The 20,252-nt window shown below is 50.0% G+C and overlaps 1 protein-coding gene across 2 annotated transcripts in view; it reads left to right on the top strand.

Annotated features, from left to right (window-relative positions):
- Positions 1-20,252, top strand: part of LOC140396157 (uncharacterized) — a 193,012-nt gene that overhangs the window by 13,935 nt on the left and 158,825 nt on the right. For both annotated transcript variants that reach the window (XM_072484403.1, XM_072484393.1), the window contains exons 2-4: positions 2,332-2,438; positions 3,109-3,350; positions 18,015-18,152. In XM_072484403.1, the coding sequence (XP_072340504.1) occupies positions 2,333-2,438; positions 3,109-3,350; positions 18,015-18,152 (486 nt within the window). In that variant the 5' untranslated portion in view covers position 2,332. The remainder of the gene's footprint in view (positions 1-2,331; positions 2,439-3,108; positions 3,351-18,014; positions 18,153-20,252) is intronic.

Genomic DNA, 20,252 nt, shown 5'->3' with positions numbered 1-20,252 from the left:
GCTGAACCCTCATCGAGACTATGGGCTTATCTTCCCTTAAAAGGCCCATCAATGACCTGTGGTAAGTCACTATGTCGAACTGTCGACTGTACACACACTGGTGGAATTTCATCACACTGAATATAACTGTTAAGCCTTCCTTCTCACCAAAAGGTTTGAAGACTGTAATGCTTGCTTCACAACTCAGAAGGCTTTCTCTTGGGACTTTCTCCATTACCACAGCTGGTTCTTCCTTAATAGCTAGTGTAATGGTGCCAATGTTGTGGCTAAAATAAACCTTCCTTAATAATTGACCATACCGAGGAAGGATTTAAGCTTGTTGATATTTTTGGGTGCAGGGTATATGGCCTTGACCTTGCCTTCTTAACTACTTGTTACCTGCTAGCTTTTGTGATTCATGCACTAGAGCACCCAGATCCCTCTAAATTTCACTCAACTGTAGTCTCTCTTCATTTAGATGATCTAAGATTCTAATTTAATGGGTAGCACATGTGGCTAGCACTGTGGCTTCACAGCCCCAGGATCCCAGGTTCAATTCCCCGCTGGGTCACTGTGTGGAGTCTGCACATTCTCTCCGTGTCTGCGTGGGTTTCCTCCCACAGTCCAAAGATGTGCAGGTTAGGTGGATTGGCCACGCTAAATTGCCCTTAGTGACCAAAAAGGTGAGGTGGGGTTATTGGGTTACGGGGTTACGGGAATAGGGTGGAAGTGAGGGCTTAAGTGAGTCGGTGCAGACTTGATGGGCTGAATGGCCTCCTTCTGCACTGTATGTTCAATGTCTATGAATCCTTCTACTGAAGTGCAAGACCTCACTTGCCCACATTAATCTCCGTTTGCCAGGTTTTCACCCAGACATCCAATCTATCTATATCCCATTGCAGAATATCCTCATCACAACATTCTCTTCCACCTATTTTCGTATCATAGGCAAATTTGGCAATGTTACATTCCTCGCCAACGCACGTTGCTGTCATGTTTTAAATGAGGGAAACTATTTCAAGTTTGATGACTTCCTAGGGACGGCACGGTGGCACAATGGTTAACACTGCTGCCTCACGGTGCAGAGGACCCGGGTTTGATCCCGGCCCCGGGTCACTGTCCGTGTGGAGTTTGCACATTCTACTCGTGCCTGCATGGGTCTCGCCCCCACAACCCAAAAATGTGCGGGGTAGGTTGATTGGCCATGCTAAATTGCCCCTTAATTGGAAATAAATAATTCTGTACTCGAAATTTATATATTTAAAAAAAAAAAAGAGTGATGACTTCCTATATGCATTATTGGTTACACTCTAACTTCAGTTTGATGTGGAGATGCCGGCTTTGGACTGGGGTGAGCACAGTAAGAAGTCTTACAACACCAGGTTAAAGTCCAACAGGTTTGTTTCAAACACTAGCTTTCGGAGAACTGCTCCTTCCTCAGGTGAATGAAGAGGTAGGTTCCAGAAACATATATAAAGTCAAAGATGCAAGACAATGCTTTGAATGCGAGCATTTGCAGGTAATTAAGTCTTTACAGATCCAGAGATAGGGGTAACCCCAGGTTAAAGAGGCATGAATTGTCTCAAGCCAGGACATGTGGTAGGATTTCGCAAGCCCAGGCCAGATGGTGGGGGATGAATGTAATATGACATGAATCCAAGGTCCCGGATGAGGCCGTACTCATGTATGCGGAACTTGGCTATAAGTTTCTGCTCGGCGATTTTGCATTGTCACATGTCCTGAAGGCCGCCTTGGAGAACGCTTACCCGGAGATCAGAGGCTGAATGCCCTTAACTGCTGAAGTGTTCCCCGACTGGAAGGGAACATTCCTGTCTGGCGATTGTCACGCGATTATCTTGCATCTTTGACTTTGTCTATATATATATATATATATATATATATATATATATATATATATATATATATATGTATGTATGTATATGTGTATATATATATATGTATGTATATGTTTCTGGAACATACCTCTTCATTCACCTGAGGAAGGAGCAGTGCTCCGAAAGCTAGTGTTTGAAACCAACCTGTTGGACTTTAATCTGGTGTTGTAAGACTTCTTACTGACTTCAGTTTGAAGTAGGCTTGTCTTTGATGCAATCTCTTGGCTGCACCTCAATGAAGGGAAAAATATCATGAGATTTTAACTAATTAGTTTTAAGAATCAGCATGTTGAGCAGACATTTCCATAAAAGGTAGGTACTCTTAAAATGAATGATTTTAGTTAGCGGAGAATGCACTCTATTTCTTCAGTCAGATTCGTAGCTAATGAAATTCGAAATGCATTGAAATATGATTTATTGCTGTGTACCTTTTAATGACATTGCCTTATTTTTCAAGAATGACTATGCACAAGAGGTGGTCATTGAATGATACCAAACAATCACTGTTGCAGCATGAATGGAAGAACTCAAGCCAATCAAAACATTTAGAAGGAATAAAATCAGGTATACACTAAATCTGACTTTTAAAGGATAGGTTACACAGAAGGAAGGCATTATGTACTTTTGTATTATGATACAAGGCATTAACTTTAAATGATTTAACAAGACAACATTAAATACATATTGTAATAAATATTTGGACTTTCAGTTCACAATCTCAATTTTAACACTTTTTGAACTGCATCTTCAGTTAATGAACGGGCCTAGGCTGGAGTGAGAATCTTTTTTTTCTGCTAGCTGTGAGGATTGTTAAGTAAAAAGTTGGACATTTTCAGTTGAGTTCTTCTGAATGTGGGGGAAAAAACTGAAGAGGTGAATGGGTTGGGGAAGGTTTGCATGAGTCCTGGGCACGTTTCAGTATATGGGATCTTGCTGTGCACAAATTGGCTGCCATGTTTTCCTACACTTCAAAAGTTCTTAATTAGCCTTTAAATCCTTTGCAGGTGCCCTGTGGTTAGGAAAGGTGCAATATAAATGCAAGTTTTTGTCACTTTTTCTTTTTTTTCCCCCTCTTTTTATGATTTTCAAATTATACACATGTAATTTATTGGATAGTTAAAATACTTAAGTCTACAGAAAAACTAAATGGCCTTTTTTGCAACAGGGATTATGTATTAAAAAATGTGCCGCAAGGATTCAGGTATTTTTATTTAATATGTTTTTCCTCTGGTAGGTTCAGAAATGACCATGAGGACATCTCGTCCTGATTCTATTGTGAGCCAAAGGAAAGCATTCTTTGAATCTCATCTGAAGTTGCCAGTCCCAGTTACGAAGAACCCAACAAAACATGGCAAAACCCCAGCTACACTGATGCTCTGCAGCTCAGACCCAGCTAAGAGCAGCATTGTGGGTCGTGGCCATAGACCATACCAATTTTCAAATGATGGCGATGATGCAAATATCATAGATGCCAAGGTAGTTTTTTAAATGTATAATGAGGCCACTTTCATAAAATGTGTACTTTTATGTTCTATTAAAGGTCATGGATCTGACCTCTAACCTGTCTTTGTGCTGCTTCAGAGTGAGTGTTACTTAGGTTGCAGCTTTAGACTGTCAAAAATATCATATCCTCCAAGAAATCCCCATCCTTCACAAAATGACTTCCTACAGATTAGGTGAAATTAAAATGATGCTTTTTCATAGGTCTGTGAATGTGAAAAAACACTGATTCTTGTGGTAAAGTAAACGTGGACACAGAGCTTTGAACAATGTATCAAAGATCCAATTGTAGCCTAGTTGGTTTTCAGGAACAATTCATACTTGAGTTGTTACTGTGGAAGGCATAAATGATAGATCAAGTTGCAGCAGCTAATCTATTATTGGGAGGTAAATATACATTTGGGTGCCGGAGAAACAATTACAAAGGTCAATACTCGAATGGGTTTGGTGTTGGTGTCGCTTGCTTCTCCCGGACGGATCTCGCTGTCGTCTCACACTCACCTCTGCTTCAGCTGTTTCTCCCGTCTTTCGCCTGGATTCTCCCTACTCTCTGTTCCTGGAGATGCCAAGTTTGTTATTGTATCCCGTGCCCTCCTTCCAACTGTCATTTCCCTGCCTCCGCCCCCCCCTCCCCCCACGGCTCCCTGGTTCTCCTCGCTTGTTCCCTCTCCCCTCTTTCCCTCCTCCCCCCCCAGCCCTACTGTGGTTCGCCTTTCTTTCCTCTTAGGTTTAGCCGTCTCTTCCCCCCCCCCCCCCCCCCTCTCCCGGTCTATCTCTCCCTCTCATGTTTTGGCTACTTTCCCCTGATTCTTGGCCACCTGGCTATTCTTCTACTTGTTCATTGGCCACAAACAGATCCCGGAACAATTGGGTGAATGGCTCCCACGTTCTGTGGAAGACATCGCCTGACCCTCGGATGGCGAATTTGATTTTCTCCATTTGGAGGGATTCCGAGAGGTCGGACAGACAGTCTGCAGCTTTGAGTGGCGCTGCTGACCGCCAGCCGAACAGGTTTCTACAGCGGGCGATCAGGGAGGCAAAGGTAAGGGTGTCCGCCCTCCTCCCCAGGAATGGATCTGGCTGGTCTGAAACCCCGAAGACCGCCACTTTCGGTCATGATTCCATCCTCATCCCCACCACTTTGGACATTGCCTTGCAGGGTACTAGACAGCCTTCTTCAAGTCTGGGGCAAGACCAGAACATGTGGGTGTGGGTGGCCGGGCCTCCTTGGCACCGTTCACATCTATCCTCCACCTCCAGGAAGAACCAACTCATACGGGTTCTTGTTAAATGGGCTCTATGTACCACTTTTAGCTGCGTCAGGCTGAGCCTTGTGCACGTGGAGGTGGTGTTGACCCTGTGCAGTGCTTCCCTCCAGAGTCCCCACCCTATCTCAATCCCCAGGTCCTCCTCCCATTTCTTTCTTGTTGCGTCCAGTACGGTGTCGGCCCTCTCTACCAGTCGGTCATACATGTCGCTACAGTTTCCTTTCTCTAGTATGCTTGCGTCCAGTAACTCTTCCAGTAATGTCTGTCGGGGTGGTTGTGGGTACGTTCTTGTCTCCTTTCGTAGGAAGTTTTTGAGCTGTAGATACCTTAGCTCGTTCCCCCTGGCTAGCTGGAATTTCTGTCAGTTCGTCCAGTGTTGCGATCCTGCTGTCCGTGTATAGGTCCCTGACTGTCGGTGTCCCTCCGTCCTGCCCCCACCTTTTGAAGGTGGCGTCAGTCAGCGCTGGTGTGAACCTCTGGTTGTTGCAGATGGGAGCTTTGTCCGACATTTTGGTCAGGCCAAATTGCTGCCCAAGTTAGTTCCAGGATTGGACAGTGGCTATCACCACCGGGTTGCTGGAGTGTTTTTTGGGTGGGGATGGAGATGGGAGCGCCATCGTGGCGAGGGCCCGGAGGGAGGTCCCCTTACAGGAGGTCTCCTCCGCGCGCACCCACTCGGCTTCTGGCTCCTTGACCATCCCCTTATTTGCTCAGCCGTCGCAGCCCAGTGGTAGAATTGTAGATTTGGGAGGGCTAGCCCTCCCCTGGATTTTGTTTTTTGTAAGACCTTCTTTGTGATCCTAGCATTCTTCCCCCCCCCCCCCCCCCCCGCCTTGAGATCCGAGCATTCTTTCTCCCCCCCCCCCCCACCCATACGAATGCCATGATTAGTTTGTCCAGTGCTTTGAAAAAGGCCTTGGGGCTGTAGATCGGGATGGATCTAAGTACGATGCGGTACCTGGGCAGCACGTTCATTTTGATCGTCTGGACTCTCCCCGCGAGGGAGAGTGGGAGTGTGTTCCATCTTTGCAGGTCCTTCTTTACATCCTCCGTCAGACTGGTGAGGTTCCATTTGTGGATCCCTTTCCAGTCATGGGCTATTTGGATCCCCAGGTAACGGAATTTGTGTCGGGCTTGTTTAAATGGCAGTCCCATTAGTGCTGCCCCCCCTCCCCCCTACTTGTGGGTGTACGGGAAAGATCTCGCTTTTGCTCAGGTTGAGTTTGTAGCCTGAGAAGGCGCCAAACTCTTTCAGGAGCGCGATGATTCCGTCCATGCTGCTTTGTGGGTCTGAAATGTAGAGGAGCAGGTCATCTGCATAGAGTGAGCCTCTGCTCTCTGCCGCCCCTTGGGATCCCCCTTCAGCTTTTTGCTGCTCTGAGCGCGATTGCTCATGGTTCGATCGCCAGAGCGAACAGCAGCGGGGACAGTGGGTATCCTTGTCTGGTGCCCCTGTGCAGTTGGAAGTATCGGGAGTTGGTGTCGTTTGTTCGTATGTTCGCCATGGGAGCGTTGTATAGGAGGTTTACCCAGGAGGTGAACTCTGTTCCAAGCCCGAACCGCTCCAGTACCTCTGAGGTATTTCCATTCGACTCTGTCGAAGGCCTTTTCTGCATCTAGGGAGACGGCCACCTCTGGTGTTCTCTCCCCGGAGGGGGTCATTATCACGTTCAGCAGGTGCCTGATGTTCGAGGTAAGCTGTCTACCTTTGACAAAGCCCATCTGGTCCTCTGCGGCCACCTCTGGTACACAGTCTTCTAGCCTTTTGGCTAGGATTTTGGCCAGTATTTTGGCGTCTGCATTCAGCAGTGAGATGGGTCTGTATGACTCACATTCCGTTGGGTCTTTCTCTTTCTTAGGTATCAGTGAGATTGTGGCCTGTGCTAGCGTGGGTGGCAGTGTGCCCCTAGCTAGCGAGTCTGTGAACATCTCCAGCAGGTGCAGGACCAGTGCGGTCGCAAACCTTTTGTAGAAGTGCGCCGGGAACCCGTCTGGTCCCGGTGCCTTCCCCGCCTGCATGGAGCTAATGCTGTCCATGATCTCTCCCAGTGCTAGTGGTGCTTCCAGGCCCCGTTTTCTGCCCTCCCCCACGACTGGTATGTCCAGTCCATCAAGGAACCGTTTCATCCCGGACTCCCCCATTGGGGGCTCTGAGGTGTACAGCCCTTGGTAGAAGGTCTGGAAGGTTTTGTTGATCTTTTCTGTTTCTGTTTCTAATGTGCCTCTGGTATCCCTGATTTGTGCAATTTCTCTGGTGGCTGCCTGCTTTCTCAGCTGGTGTGCCAACAAGCGGCTGGCTTTGTCTCCGTGTTCGTATAGGGTCCCACGTGCCTGGCGGAGTTGGTGCACTGCTTTCCTGGTGGAGTGCAGGTCAAAGTTCCTTTGTAGCTCTTTCCTCTCCGCCAGGAGCTCTACGGTCGGGGCCTCGGAGTATTTACGGTCTACCTCCAGTATGGAGTCAACCAGCTGCTGCCTAGCCACCCTTTCTTCCCTATCTCTTCGTGCTTTGAAAGCGATGATTTCCCCTCTTACTACGGCCTTTAGCGCTTCCCAGAACGTGGAGGGCGAGACCTCCCCATTCTGATTGTTCTCCATATACTCTGCTATGGCCTGCGAAATCTTTTCATTGAAGGCCTTGTCAGCTAGTAGGGCAATGTCCAACCTCCATGTGGGGCGTTGGGCCCTGCCCGTTTACAGCCTCACGTCCATGTAGTGTGGAGCGTGGTCTGATATCACAATTGCGGAGCATTCCACTTCTGTCTATTCCCGGAAGCATAATTTTCGCCACCACAAAGAAGTCAATTCTGGTGTAAACGTTGTGTACTGGGGAGAAGAAGGAGAATTCCTTCTCCCCGGGTGGGCGAACCTCCAGGGGGCCACCGCTCCCATCTGTTCCACAAAGTGACCGAGTTCCCTTGCCATCCTTGAGGTTTTCCCCATTTTGGGGTTTGATCTGTCTGTCTTTGGATCCTGTACACAGTTGAAGTCTTCACCACCCCCCCTCCCCCTCATGATTAGCCGGTGCGTTGCTATGTCAGGGACTTTTGCCATGGTCTTCTTGATGAAGCTCGTGTCGTCCCAGTTGGGTGCGTGCACGTTAACTAGTACTACCGGTGCCCCATCCAGGGCCCGTAACCGTCTTTGTTGCCCTAAGCATCGCCCTCTTGCTGATCAGTATTGCCACCCCCCTGGTCCTTGTCCCATAGCAGGAATGGTAGGTCTGTCCCACCCAGCCCTTTCTTATCCGCAGTCGGTCCTGCTCTCTCAGTCTTCTGTCGGCCTTCATATTTCTTAGGTGGGTGAGGACTCTGGATCTTTTCACTGGGCCGTTGAGTCCCCTTACGTCTCAGGGGCTGTTTAGCACAGGGCTAAATCGCTGGCTTTGAAAGCAGACCAAGGCAGGCCAGCAGCATGGTTCAATTCCCATAACAGCCTCCCCGAACAGGCGCCGGAATGTGGCGACTAGGGGCTTTTCACCGTAACTTCATTGAAGCCTACTTGTGACAATAAGCGATTTTCATTTCAGGTGACTATTCTGGTGGGGGGCTTCTGTCCCCTCACCCCTGTCGGATTAACCATACTTACCTGGTGGACGCGCCCCTGCCCGCCAGGATTTCCCTTTGTTAGGGGGCCGACCAGGATGGCTGCTGTCACTTCTCTCTCCATGCCGTCGGGTCCTTGCGCTCCGGGGTTTCCCTTTGTCCCGGGGGCACCCGACATGGCCGCCCACTGTGCGTCCGCCATGCGGGTAGTCCCCTGCACTCTGGGGTCTCCCCTCGCCCAGAGACCGTACTGGGTGGATGCTTGCAGCGATTCTTTGTTCCGAGCCCTTAGTTGTGGCGCTTTGTAGCCCTATTGCTATTCCTTTTTCTAGCCTTGTTTGTCCCTCCTTCCCTGTGTCCCCTCCCCCCAGTCTCTCCCTCCGTGTCCTTCCCCCCCCCCCCCCTCTTCCGTACACCCCTCTTTCTCCTGTTCCTATCCCCGTTTGCTCTCCAGCCTCTGTTAAGTGGTTTCCCCCACCCCCTACCTGGTGCCCCCCCCCCACCCCACACACCACACCGTGTTGGGGGCGTGCTGCGGCCCTGCTTTGTTGTATGTCCCCGGCGCTAGCTTTCCTGCTAGTGCGGTGGCCCCCTTCTCGGGGGTTACTGTCTCACTTCTCCCTCGCCCGGCCTCTGCGGTTTTATGCCCGCTCTTCCCTCATCCTCCCCTGCACTCCTCTCGCTTGCTCTCCCTTCTCCGCTACTCTTGGTCCCTCGTGTTGGGGCCTGGTCTCCCACCTGAAGTGGTCCCTCGGGCAGTGGTTTGCTTTTTGTTCAGGGTACGCTTGCTGTGGCGGGGGGGGGGGGGGGGGCTGGCGTTGCCTCGCGCCCCTCCTCATCGGTGTGTTGTTGCCCCTTGCTAGGGGCCCCTTATTTCTACCCTAGCTTCTGGTTTTCCAGCCTGTGTTCCTCAACAAACTTATTTGCTTCGGCGGGGGCTATGACGAATTACTCTGTTTCTTGGTATGTGACCCAGAGTTTCGCAGGGTACAGCATACCAAATCGCACTTCGTTCTTGTGAAGAGTTGCTTTCGCTCTATTGAATTCGGCCCGTCTCCTGGCTAGGTCTGCCCCAATGTACTCGTAAGTTCTAATGAAGTGTCCTTCCCATTTGCAGGTTGATGCACTGTCAATTATGACGAGACGAGAGTAGAGAGTAATCGAGGCTTTATTAAGCAGAGATGTGTGGTCTCCTGCTGCTACCAGAATGGAAGCAGCTCGGGTGTGCACACACATTTATACTCCGCCTACTGGGTGGAGCCAGCAGGCAGGGATTTACCCCCGTACCTACAGTACCGGAGCCTTACCGTATTACCTCTAATAATCATCGTTACAACTATTATACAATCAGTGGTGACTACCACATTCACCCCCTGTTTAAAAAAGGGTCCAGCGTGGGTGGTGGAAAAATTTACAGTTTGGTGAAAATTTACAAGTTCAGTCTGTCGGGTGCCTTGATCCTCCGCTGTGAGCGCCTCGGTCCTGGTGGTGATGCGGGTGCCGACTTGGTCGCCTGTGACTCCGGGAGCGTGTTGTCCTCGCCTTCATCCCCGGGTGGAACCAGTGGGAGGACGGATCGTCCTGGGGAAGGGGCTGTAGTGAGGTGCGCTGAGGGGAGGGTGGGTGACGCTGGGGCAATCGGAGGGGTGGGAGTGTCGGGTGTTGGACTGTGGGTGGGGACCCAGCTGGTGCCAGGTCCTGGAGGGAGACTGTGTCCTGGCGCTGGTTGGGGGACGCCATTGCGGGTTCGTGTGCAGTAGTTGTACCCTTTCGACCAACGGGTCTGCCTTGTGGATCCGCACGTGTTTGCGGAGGAGGACTGGTCCAGGAGCTGCATGCCATGTTGGGAGCGAAACCCCAGAGGTGGACTTCTTGGGAAAGGCAAGGAGACATTCATGGGGGGTTTCATTAGTTGCAGTGCAGAGTAGTGATCGAATGGAGTGGAGCACGTCGTGGAGGACCTCCTGCCAGCGGGAGACCGGGAGATTATTAGACCGCAGGGCCAGCAGGACGGCCTTCCAGACTGTCCCATTCTTCCTCTCCACCTGCCCGTTTCCCCGGGGGTTGTAGCTGGTCGTCCTGCTCGAGGCAACGCCCTTGCTGAGCAGGAACTGACTCAGCTCATCACTCATAAAGTAGGATCTCCGGTCACTGTGGACGTAAGCGGGGAAACCAAACAGGGTGAAGATGCTGTTGAGTGCTTTAATGACTGTGGCAGATGTCATATCGGGGCATGGGATGGCGAAGGGGAATCAGGAGTATTCATCGACCACGTTCAGCAAGTACGTGTTTCGGTCGGTGGAGGGAAGGGGCCCTTTGAAGTCCATGCTGAGGCGTTCAAAGGGGCGGGAGGCCTTCACCAGGTGCGCTCGGTCTGGCCGGTAGAAGTCTGGTTTGCACTCCGCACAGACCTGGCAGTCTCTGGTGATAGCCCTGACCTCCTCAATGGAGTAGGGCAGATTGCGGGCCTTTATGAAGTGAAAGATCCGGGTGACCCCTGGGTGAAAGAGACCATCGTGTAGGGCCCGGAGTCAGTCCACTTGTGCGCTGGCACATGTACCTCGGGATAAGGCATCAGGGGGCTCGTTGAGCTTGCCGGGGCGGTACAAAATCTCGTAATTGCAGGTGGAGAGCTCGATCCTCCACCAAGATTTTATCATTTTTGATCTTGCCCCGCTGCGTGTTGTTAAACATGAAGGCAACCGACCGTTGGTCAGTGCGGAGAGTGAATCTCCTGCCGGCCAGGTAATGCCTCCAATGTCGCACAGCCATCACGATGGCTTGGGCCTCCTTTTCGACAGAGGAGTGCCGAATTTCGGAGGCATGCAGGGTGCTGGAAAAGAATGCCACGGGTCTGCCTGCCTGGTTGAGGGTGGCAGCCAGAGCGACGTCCGATGCATCGCTCTCGACCTGGAAAGGGAGGGACTCGTCGACCATGTGCATCGTAACCTTGGCTATGTCTGCCTTGATGCGGTTGTAGGCCTGGCGGGCCTCAGCCATCAGGAGGAAACTGTGGAGTGGATGAGTGGGTGGGCCTTGTCCGCATAGTTAGGGACCCACTGGGCATAATAGGAGAAAAACCCCAGGCATTGTTTCAGGGCCTTGGGGCAGTGGGGGAGGGGGAGCATGCGGTCAGGGTCGGGCCCTTGAACTCCATTTTCCACAACATAGCCAAGGATGGCTAAACGGTTGGTGCGGAAAAAGCACTTCTCCTTATTGTACGTGAGGTTAAGAAGTTTGGCGGTGTGGAGAATTTTGAGAAAGTTAACGTCGTGGTCCTGCTGATCGTGGCCGCAGGTGGTGACATTATCTAGGTACAGGAGGTGGCCCGCAGCCCGTACCGGTCAACCATTCGGTCCATCTCACGTTGGAAGACCGAGATCCCATTAGTGACGCCGAAAGGAACCCTAAGGAAGTGATAGAGGCGGCCATCTGCTTTGAATGCAGTGTATTGGCAGTCCGCCTTGCGGATGGGGAGCTGGTGGTAGGCAGATTTCAGGTCCACTGTGGAGAAGACCCGGTACTGTGCAATCTGATTGACCATATCAGATATGTGGGGGAGAGGGTACGCGTCGAGCTGCATGTACCGATTGATGGTCTGACTGTAGTCAATGACCATCCGGTGCTTCTCCCCAGTCTTTACTACTACCATTTGGGCTCTCCAGGGGCTGTTGCTGGCCTCGATGATGCCTTCCCGCAGTAGCCGCTGGACCTCCGATCTGATGAAGGTCCTGTCCTGGGCACTGTACCGTCTGCTCCTGGTGACAACGGGTTTGCAATCCGGAGTGAGGTTTGCAAACAGGGAAGGTGGGTCGACCTTAAGGGTCGTGAGCCCGCATACAGTGAGGGGTGGTAGGGGTCCGCCGAATTTTAGAGTTAGGCTCTGGAGGTTGCACTGGAAGTCCAGGCCGAGTAACAGGGCGGCACAGCGGTTGCGGAGGACGTAGAGTCGGAAGTTGCTGAACTCTAAGCCCTGGACGGTGAGGGTGGCGATGCAGTACCCCCGGATTTCCACGGAATGGGATCCGGAGGCCAGGGAGATTTTCTGGCTAACTGGGTGTACCGCAAGGGAGCAGCGCCTTACCGTAGAGGGGTGGATGAAGCTTTCCGTGCTCCCGGAGTCAAGAAGGCAGGAGGTCTTGTGCCGATCGACTTTCACCGTCACCGTCGTCGTCGCGGTTGCGAGGTTGTGAGGCCGGACTGGTCGAGCGTGATGGAGGCGAGCTGCGGTTGGTGTTGGTAGGCCCCGGGCTGGTCGGCGGCGGTGGCAAGCGATGAACGGCCCGACAAAGTCCCCGACGAGCAGGGGTCCTGAGGCGCCGTCCGAAATGGCGCCGAAGGTGGCGGCGCCCACGGGGTGCACATGGCGGGTGGTGTTAAAGATGGCGGCGCCCATGGGCCGCATGTGGTCTGCTGGGAGGAAGATGGCGGCACCCACGTGCCGCACGTGGTCTGCTGGGAGGAAAATGGCGGTGCCCATGGGTCGCACATGGTGGGTGCAGGAACACTGGGCATAGATACAGCAGCGATCGACCAGGCCTGGCACACAGCAGCGAAATGTCCCTTCTTCCCGCAGGTCTTGCAGATTGCACTCCGCGACGGGCAGTGGTGCCGGGGGTGTTTGGTCTGCCTGCAGGAATAACATTTGGGCTGGCTGGCTGCCGAGTGGCGCGGGCTTGGGGCGGCAGCTGGTTGGGCCCACTATGTCCGCTGTGCGGACGGGGGCGTACGACTGTACGTTACGGAAGGCTACCGTTAGTGAATTTGTGAGCTACCTGGTTGCCACGAGGTCGAGCGTACCCCCTTCTAATAGGCACTGGCGGATGTACGTCGACCCATTGCCCGTAACAAAAGCGTCCCTGATTAAGAGTTCCGTATCTTCGACAGCTGAAACTGCCTGGCAATCACAGTTCCTTGCCAGGATGTGCAGGGCATCGTCTAATGACTTACCGGGGAGTTGCTGCCTTGTGGACAGGAGGTGCCTGGCGTAGAGTTTGTTGATCGGCCGGATATAATGTCCTTTCAGAAGCTCCATAGCTTCAGTGTAAGTGGACGCATCCCGGATAAGGGGGAAAATATAGGAGCTCACCCGTGATTTCAGGATCTGGAACTTCTGTGCGTCCAAGGGTTGTTCAGTCGATGATCTGAGGTAGCTTTCGAAGCAAGCTAGCCAGTGTTCGAAGGCTGACGTGGCTTTGGCTGCTTGAGGGTGCAGCTGTAGGCAATCAGGCTTGATGCGAAATTCCATGGCTGTAATATCTCTGCTTAATAAATTGATGCACTATCAATTACGACGAGACGAGAGTAGAGAGTAATCGAGGTTTTATTGAGCCGAGATGTGTGGCCTACTGTAGCTGCTACCAGAATGGAAGCAGCTCGAGTGTGCACACACATTTATACTCTGCCTACTGGGCGGAGCCAGCAGGCAGGGATTTACCCCCGTACCTATAGTACCGGAGCCTTACCGTATTACCTCTAATAATCATCATTACAACTATCGTACAATCAGTGGTGACTACCACACAGGTTCTGCTTTTCCTGGCCCAGCGTAGGATTGTTTCCCTATCTTGGTACCGGTGCAGTTTAGCTATAACTGCGCTTGGGTGGTCCCCTGCCTTGGGCTTCGGGCACAGCGACCGGTGTGCTCTGTCCATTTCTGCTGGGTTGGGGAAAGTTTTCTTCCCCACTCAGTTGCCCAGCATCTCGGTCATGTATGCCGTGGGGTTTCTACCCTCGATCCCCTCTGGTAGGCCCACTACCCTGACATTTTGCCTTCTCGAGCGGTTTTCTTGATCATCCGCTGTCCTTCAGGCTCCCCTGTGTTGTGCCCAGTCACGCCACCTCCTTCTCCAGGGCCGTTATCCGGTCGCTCATGTCAGTTGCGACTTTCTCCTGCTCCTTAATGGTCGCCTCTTGGGCTTCCAGTTTCCCCTCTTGGGCTTCCAGTTTCTCCTCTGCTCTGCCCAGGGCCTGCTGCACCTCCGCCAGGGCCTTGGCCATTGCTGCCTGCACTGCAGCCTCTATGTCCGCCCTAGCCTCTGCCTTGTTTTCCTACTGATGTTCCCACCGCGCCTCAGCAAAGGCTGCCTTCCAGTTCCCCCCTGGCCCAGGGGGAAACTGCTCCTGTCTGCCCAGTTCTTTTTGTTGCGGCGAACCTTCCGTTACGCTGCTTTGTGCGCTGATTAGCACTTCTGAACGGGCTCGCACATTGCCCCGTCTGCTTTTGGTGCCCCCTCTCCCTCTGCTTTGGCTCCCTTCTGCCATTTCCCCCCCCTTTTTTTCCCCCCCCATTTCCCCCTTTTTTTTGTCCCCCCTTTTTCTTTTCTCCTCCCTTCTCTCCTTTACCACTTTGGGCCACTGCTCGTCCTACCCTGCGCTCTGCTGCTGTGCGTGGGGGCGGGGCCGTTGGATCGCTCCGCTCCCAAGCGCCCAGTTCTCCCGCTCTAATGAGCTTTGGAGTCCGGGTTTTTCTTCGTCCCCACTCTTGTTGGGGGGGGGGGAGAAAACGGGTGAATTTGCGCGCATGACTGCAGGTTCTCGGCGAGGAGCGGGATGCAACTTTGTTCCCCTCCAGGAGCTCCTCCACCTGCGACCGCTCTCTTGCCCCGTCGGAAGCCGAATCTTCCATCGTTATTGTTATGGGCCAGGTCTTTGAAACTCCAAAGTGTATGATGAAGCTCACCTGACCTATAACTTGAATGTTGAATTTGGCTTTGAGCATAAGAGCCTTCACTTCAGATGTAATTCATCAGACTTCCTGGGTGCTTTTGTCAAAAACAAAGTTTATTATAGAAATGTAGAATGTAGTTAACATATCTAAAACAGGGCGGAAGCATAGGAGAGTGGAGGGAGCGTCAGTGTGGGCTCCAATTTGTGGCAATCACCGGTTTGTGCCGGGGGTGGGGGGGCGGGGGACTGGATGGGGGCGTTTCGGAGGCGGCAGGGAGCTGGGATTGAGCGGTTAGGGGACCTGTTTACTGACGGCTGCTTTCCGTGCTTAAAGGACCTGGAGGAGGAGTTTGAGCTGCCAGGTGGGAATGGGTTCCGCTATCTGCAGGTGAGGGCCTTTGCATGGAGGCAGGTTTTGACCTTTCCGCTCCACGGCCCAAGGGGATACAGGACAAGGTAGTTTCGAAAACGGGAGTGGGGGAGGGAAAGGTCTCGGAAATTTACAAAGAGCTCATGGAGTGGGAAGGAACCCTGATAGGGGCGGTAAAACGAAAATGGGAGGAAAGGTTGGGCAAGGAATTACAGGTGGGTTTGTGGGAGGATGCCGTGAATAGAGTCAACGCGTCTTCGTCATGTGCCAGGCTCAGCCTGATACAATTTAAGGTGGTCCACAGAGCGCATATGACCGTGGCACGTATGAGCAGGTTCTTTTGAAGTGGTGGAGGATGGGTGTAGGCACTGTGCGGGACGGCCCGCAAATGACATGCATGAGGTTTGGGCATGGCCGAAGGTTAGGGGATTTTGGGATGGATTTTCCGATGTCATGTCCACAGTACTGAAGGTACGGGTGGTTCCGAGTCCAGCGGTGGCGGTTTTTGGTGTGTCGGAAGACCCGGGAGTCCAGGGGGTGAGAGAGGCTGACATTTTGGCCTTTGCCTTCCTGGTAGCCTGGAGACGGATCTTATTGGCGTGGAGGGACTTGGAGCCCCCGAAATCGGGGGTTTGTGTTAGTGATATGGCCGGGTTTCTCAGGCTTGAGAATATCAAGTTTGTCCTGATAGGTTCGACATGAGGGTTCACTCGGAGGTGGCAGCCGTTTATTGACTTCTTTGATGAACATTAAGCTGTCAGCAGATACAATAAGGGACGGGGGGGGGGGGGGGGGGGGTTAGGGAGGGAGGTAGGGGGTATAGTTGAGGAGGCACTAGTGAGTGGAGGATTGGCCTGGGGAACTGTGTGTAAGCCATGTTGGCTGGGTGTGGGTGTTGGTTTGGGGGTGTTACTTACTTTGTTTGTTTGCTTTTGAAATTGTTGTTAAATTACAAATGACTTCTTAAAATGTTTATTTAAAAAAAACATATATGAAACAGTTAGCAAGAAGTTCTCAATTACAAACATGAAAAAACACACAACTGCTACAGTAATCTATGTATATAACTCTTAATGAATCCCCCTTAGTAGCTGTTCCAATTCAACACACAATCCAATAAACCAAAACCCCTTTCAAGGGCATGGCCCAGCTCACTGCAATCTCACTTGAATGGGACTGGTCCTTTCCCTGAGATCCAGACTCCAATCAGCAGATTCAAAACTGCTTCTGGAAAGCAACTCTATCTTTAAAGTTGCCACACCCAATGTGCTTTCAGTTCATTTGTACAGCTCTTAAAATAAAAACGGGGAAACACTGCTTCTCTTCTGCAGTCCAAACCAACAAACCGAAACTGAAACAAAAGCACTGAACCTCCTCTCACCTGACAGCCACAGCCCAGCTCCATCCACAAATGACATCACTGAAGCCGTGCTACAAGCCATGTGGTCAAACAAAACCTTTCTTAAAGGGACACACACATGACACTATGAACAAAAATGCATCTGTTAACTGGGAGGCTGCACGTCTGGATGACTTTTTGATACAGGCAGTTCAGGATTTAATGTAGACTTCAAAATGATCTTTGACAGGTTTCCAGTTGTTACCTATTAAGCGTGATGGTACAGTTATGGTGCTGCGTTAGTGACCCAGCAACCATGTCTGGTTATTGCTGGGCACCCACAAAGGAAAAATGATGATTATGTAAAACTCATGCAGCTATCTAACCTACCCAGTCTGGCCTACATGTGAAAACCTTGCACACTGTGGTTAACATTTAATGCTTTCTCTGTTTTACAAACTATTGCTCTGAAGCACAATGCTCTGCAGCACAATTGGGGGTAATTAAGGATTGGCAATAAAACTGTTCCTGTCAGCATCAGCTGAGGTCAAAAAGTAAACAACTTGTCTGGAATGAACACTGCATGAAATCGCAAGGAATTTTTATTGAAGAAAAGTACCAACTAGTAACAGATGAAAACCATCCAAATGTTATATTTTAATCTCACTTTGACAATAACTAGAATTTGAATTCTTCAACAGAGGCCTTAAACAAAGTTTATTCTACAAATTTAGTTCACATTTTTTTAAACACAGTAAGCATTTTTATCAACTACAAACATAAATACCCCACACAGCGACAGTACTCTATGTATAACCCTTAATAAATTCCCCCTTTAGCTGTGCAAATTTAATAACAAGATCCCATAAACCTGAAAATCCTTTTCAAAGGTGTGGCCTAGCACATAGCACTCAAGACCTAGTTTGGATGCTCCTGTTTACTTACCTAAACAGCAGGTTTGAATTTCTTCCAGAAAACAGTTAGTTATTTTCAAGTTATCAAGCAGTCTGGAAACAGCTTCTAAAATGCAGAGACAAAAACCTTCCTTCAACCTGTGCAGAACAAAACCAGTTCAAACTCAAAGCAAAACTAAAACCAACTCTCGGCGCCACAGCCTAGCTCCACCCACACAATGACATCATTGAAGCCATGTGATAAGACAAAAACATTTATTAAAGGGACACTCACATGACAACACTGATGCAAAGTACACATTTAGTACCTCACCCATTTCCTCTGACTCAACACATAGATTCCCCCCCCCCCCACTGTCCTCAAGTGGTCTAATCCTTGTAAAGCTTCAGATTTTAATTTAGATTTGAAGCCGAATCATTGCGAATAGAATTTGCAGGCTATTATTCTGACTAATATAATTTATGTAAATTTGTTTTAGCCCGTCATCTACATAAAGATTTACAATAGATTAAGTTTGTAATTTATTTTTACTTTTAGTTGGGAAAAGAAGGCCCCATTCAGAAATATTCTGCCATTGAGAAAGGAAGACAACTGATTGGTCTGTACCAAGCCATTTGTGAGACGGTTAAGCAGTCGTCATATGATTCGCAGCAAACAATTTCTGTGCCTCATAAGGTAAGGCATTTCGAAAATAATTCATTTTCTTTGCAAGTGTGTTGTATAATGAATATTACCAACTTAATTATGGACCAAATTAAACAAAAGACCCTAAAGGAATTTCGGTTTTCTAGAATGTAATTGATTCCATTTTTATAAGTCAGTTCCAAATGCTCAAGAACAAAACTATTCCTTCCATAATGGTATTGTCCAAATAGTGCTCACGTTTTCTGGATCAAGTTTTTAAAAAATATATATATAAAACATTTCACGTAATCATTGCTGGCAAAGCCAATATTCATTCCATTTCAAATTCTCTTCTTACACCTTGTGCTGCACTCGAGCAGACTTTTGTCTGTTTCCATAGCCAGTAATTCACGGAACAGGCCGTTAGTCTGTCACCAGGGGCATGTAGTTTGAGGGGCATCGCTCCACATCAAGCGTGTCTCTCCAGAAGTCTCTCCCGCTCTTACCACCAACATTGGCATGTTTGGAAGTACTTTGCAGGTCGATACTCAACCTGTTTGGCTGCATCCTTCCTTGGCCATCAAGTCTTGGGGTGGGACTCACACCCGGAGCATCTGGCTCAGAGTCAGAGATGCTACCCATTGCGCCACAGCACCCTGCCAACATTTATTGCCCATTCCTTAATTGCACTTGAGGAGATGGTGGTGCGTCACTTTCCTGAACTGCTGCAATTCATGTGGGTACACCTGCTGGGGACAGAGTTCCAGTGACTCAGTGATAGTGAAGCAATGACTGTACTCTTCCAAGTCAGGGTGGCTTGCAGGGGAACGTGCAAGTGGTGGTGTTCCCATGAACCTGCTGACTTGTCCTTCCAGGTGGGAGATGTTGCTGCGGTGAAACTTGTGTGTGATGTACGTTACTGCAACCATACACAGGTGATGGAGGGAATTAATCTTTTAAGACTGTGGATGAGTCGAGGGCGCTGCTTTGTCTTGGGCAGTGTTGGCTTTTTAAGTGTTGATAGATTTTCTTTTCTGACATCTAAACTTGTCGTCGGAAAGTTTATGATTTATTCCGCCCCCAATTTACCATTTAATGAATTTGGTTTTGTTCGGACAAGGCTTAAACAATTAAGGCAAAGCAGGGCTCTTTGGAGAGTAAATAAGTTAATTAAAGGAAAAAGGTATACTTAACAACTTTAAGACAATTACTTTTTACAACTTCAAGCAGATGACCTGTCTGTTGAAGAGTAATCCTCTTTGAACTCCTTCTTTACCATCACTTCACTTGAATTCTTGCATCAGGACTCTTCAGTACCTGACTAGCAAAGAAGCCTCGCTGAACCCCTGCTTCTAACCCCAAGCAAGTGTCACCTCGCGCCACAGTTAGCCTTCTTCCAACTTAATACTTGCTAATGCTAAATGTAGTAAAGGAAGGATTGGTGACCACCAGTCAGTCTGTATTATGAATTATAATGGTATATTTACAAAAGGTTCTTACGCATTGGGCCTATTTTGATCCCGCACTAGCTGTCAGTAGGAAACACGGTGCAGGCTCAATTTTCCGGAGAGAATTGAAAAAGGTGTTTCTGTTAAGCATGATTGGGATTTGGGATTTTACCCCCCCCCCCCCCCCCCCCCAGTCAATCAGAGGGCTTTAAAAAGGCAAAGGTCCATGAAACTGAACGTAAAAATGCAGTTCCAAGCTTTTAGACTTCTAAGCTTGCAGCGAGGCTTCAATGAGTTTGAATGAAATTTCTGTGAAATAAGAATTTTAAAGGTTTCTTCAACATTAACGGGAATACGTTTACCTTCATTTGACAAATCGATGAACTTGGCATGCTGGCCGACGGTTTAAAGGCTGCAGATGGAAAGACAAGCTAAACGACCCACATCCCAGAAAGGACCCCCAACCTGAGCCCCTTCAGCCAAGCACAACGTATGCAACGTATCCCACCTCTTAAAATGCCCCCTAATCTCCTCCAATGTAGTCAAATTCCACCTGTGCATCGTAGCCCATTCTCTTGTCACCTTAATCCCCAAATACCTAAACCTTTCCCTGGCTACTTTACAGGGCAACGTCTTCAAATTGGCCCCTCACACCGCCGCGTTCATCGGAAACACCTCGCTCTTCCCGACATTTAACTTATAC

Source organism: Scyliorhinus torazame, chromosome 2 (assembly GCF_047496885.1).
Source record: "Scyliorhinus torazame isolate Kashiwa2021f chromosome 2, sScyTor2.1, whole genome shotgun sequence".
Taxonomy (NCBI): domain Eukaryota; kingdom Metazoa; phylum Chordata; class Chondrichthyes; order Carcharhiniformes; family Scyliorhinidae; genus Scyliorhinus; species Scyliorhinus torazame.
The sequence above is the reverse complement of the archived record's forward strand: the minus strand, read 5'-3'. Positions and strand labels throughout refer to the sequence as shown.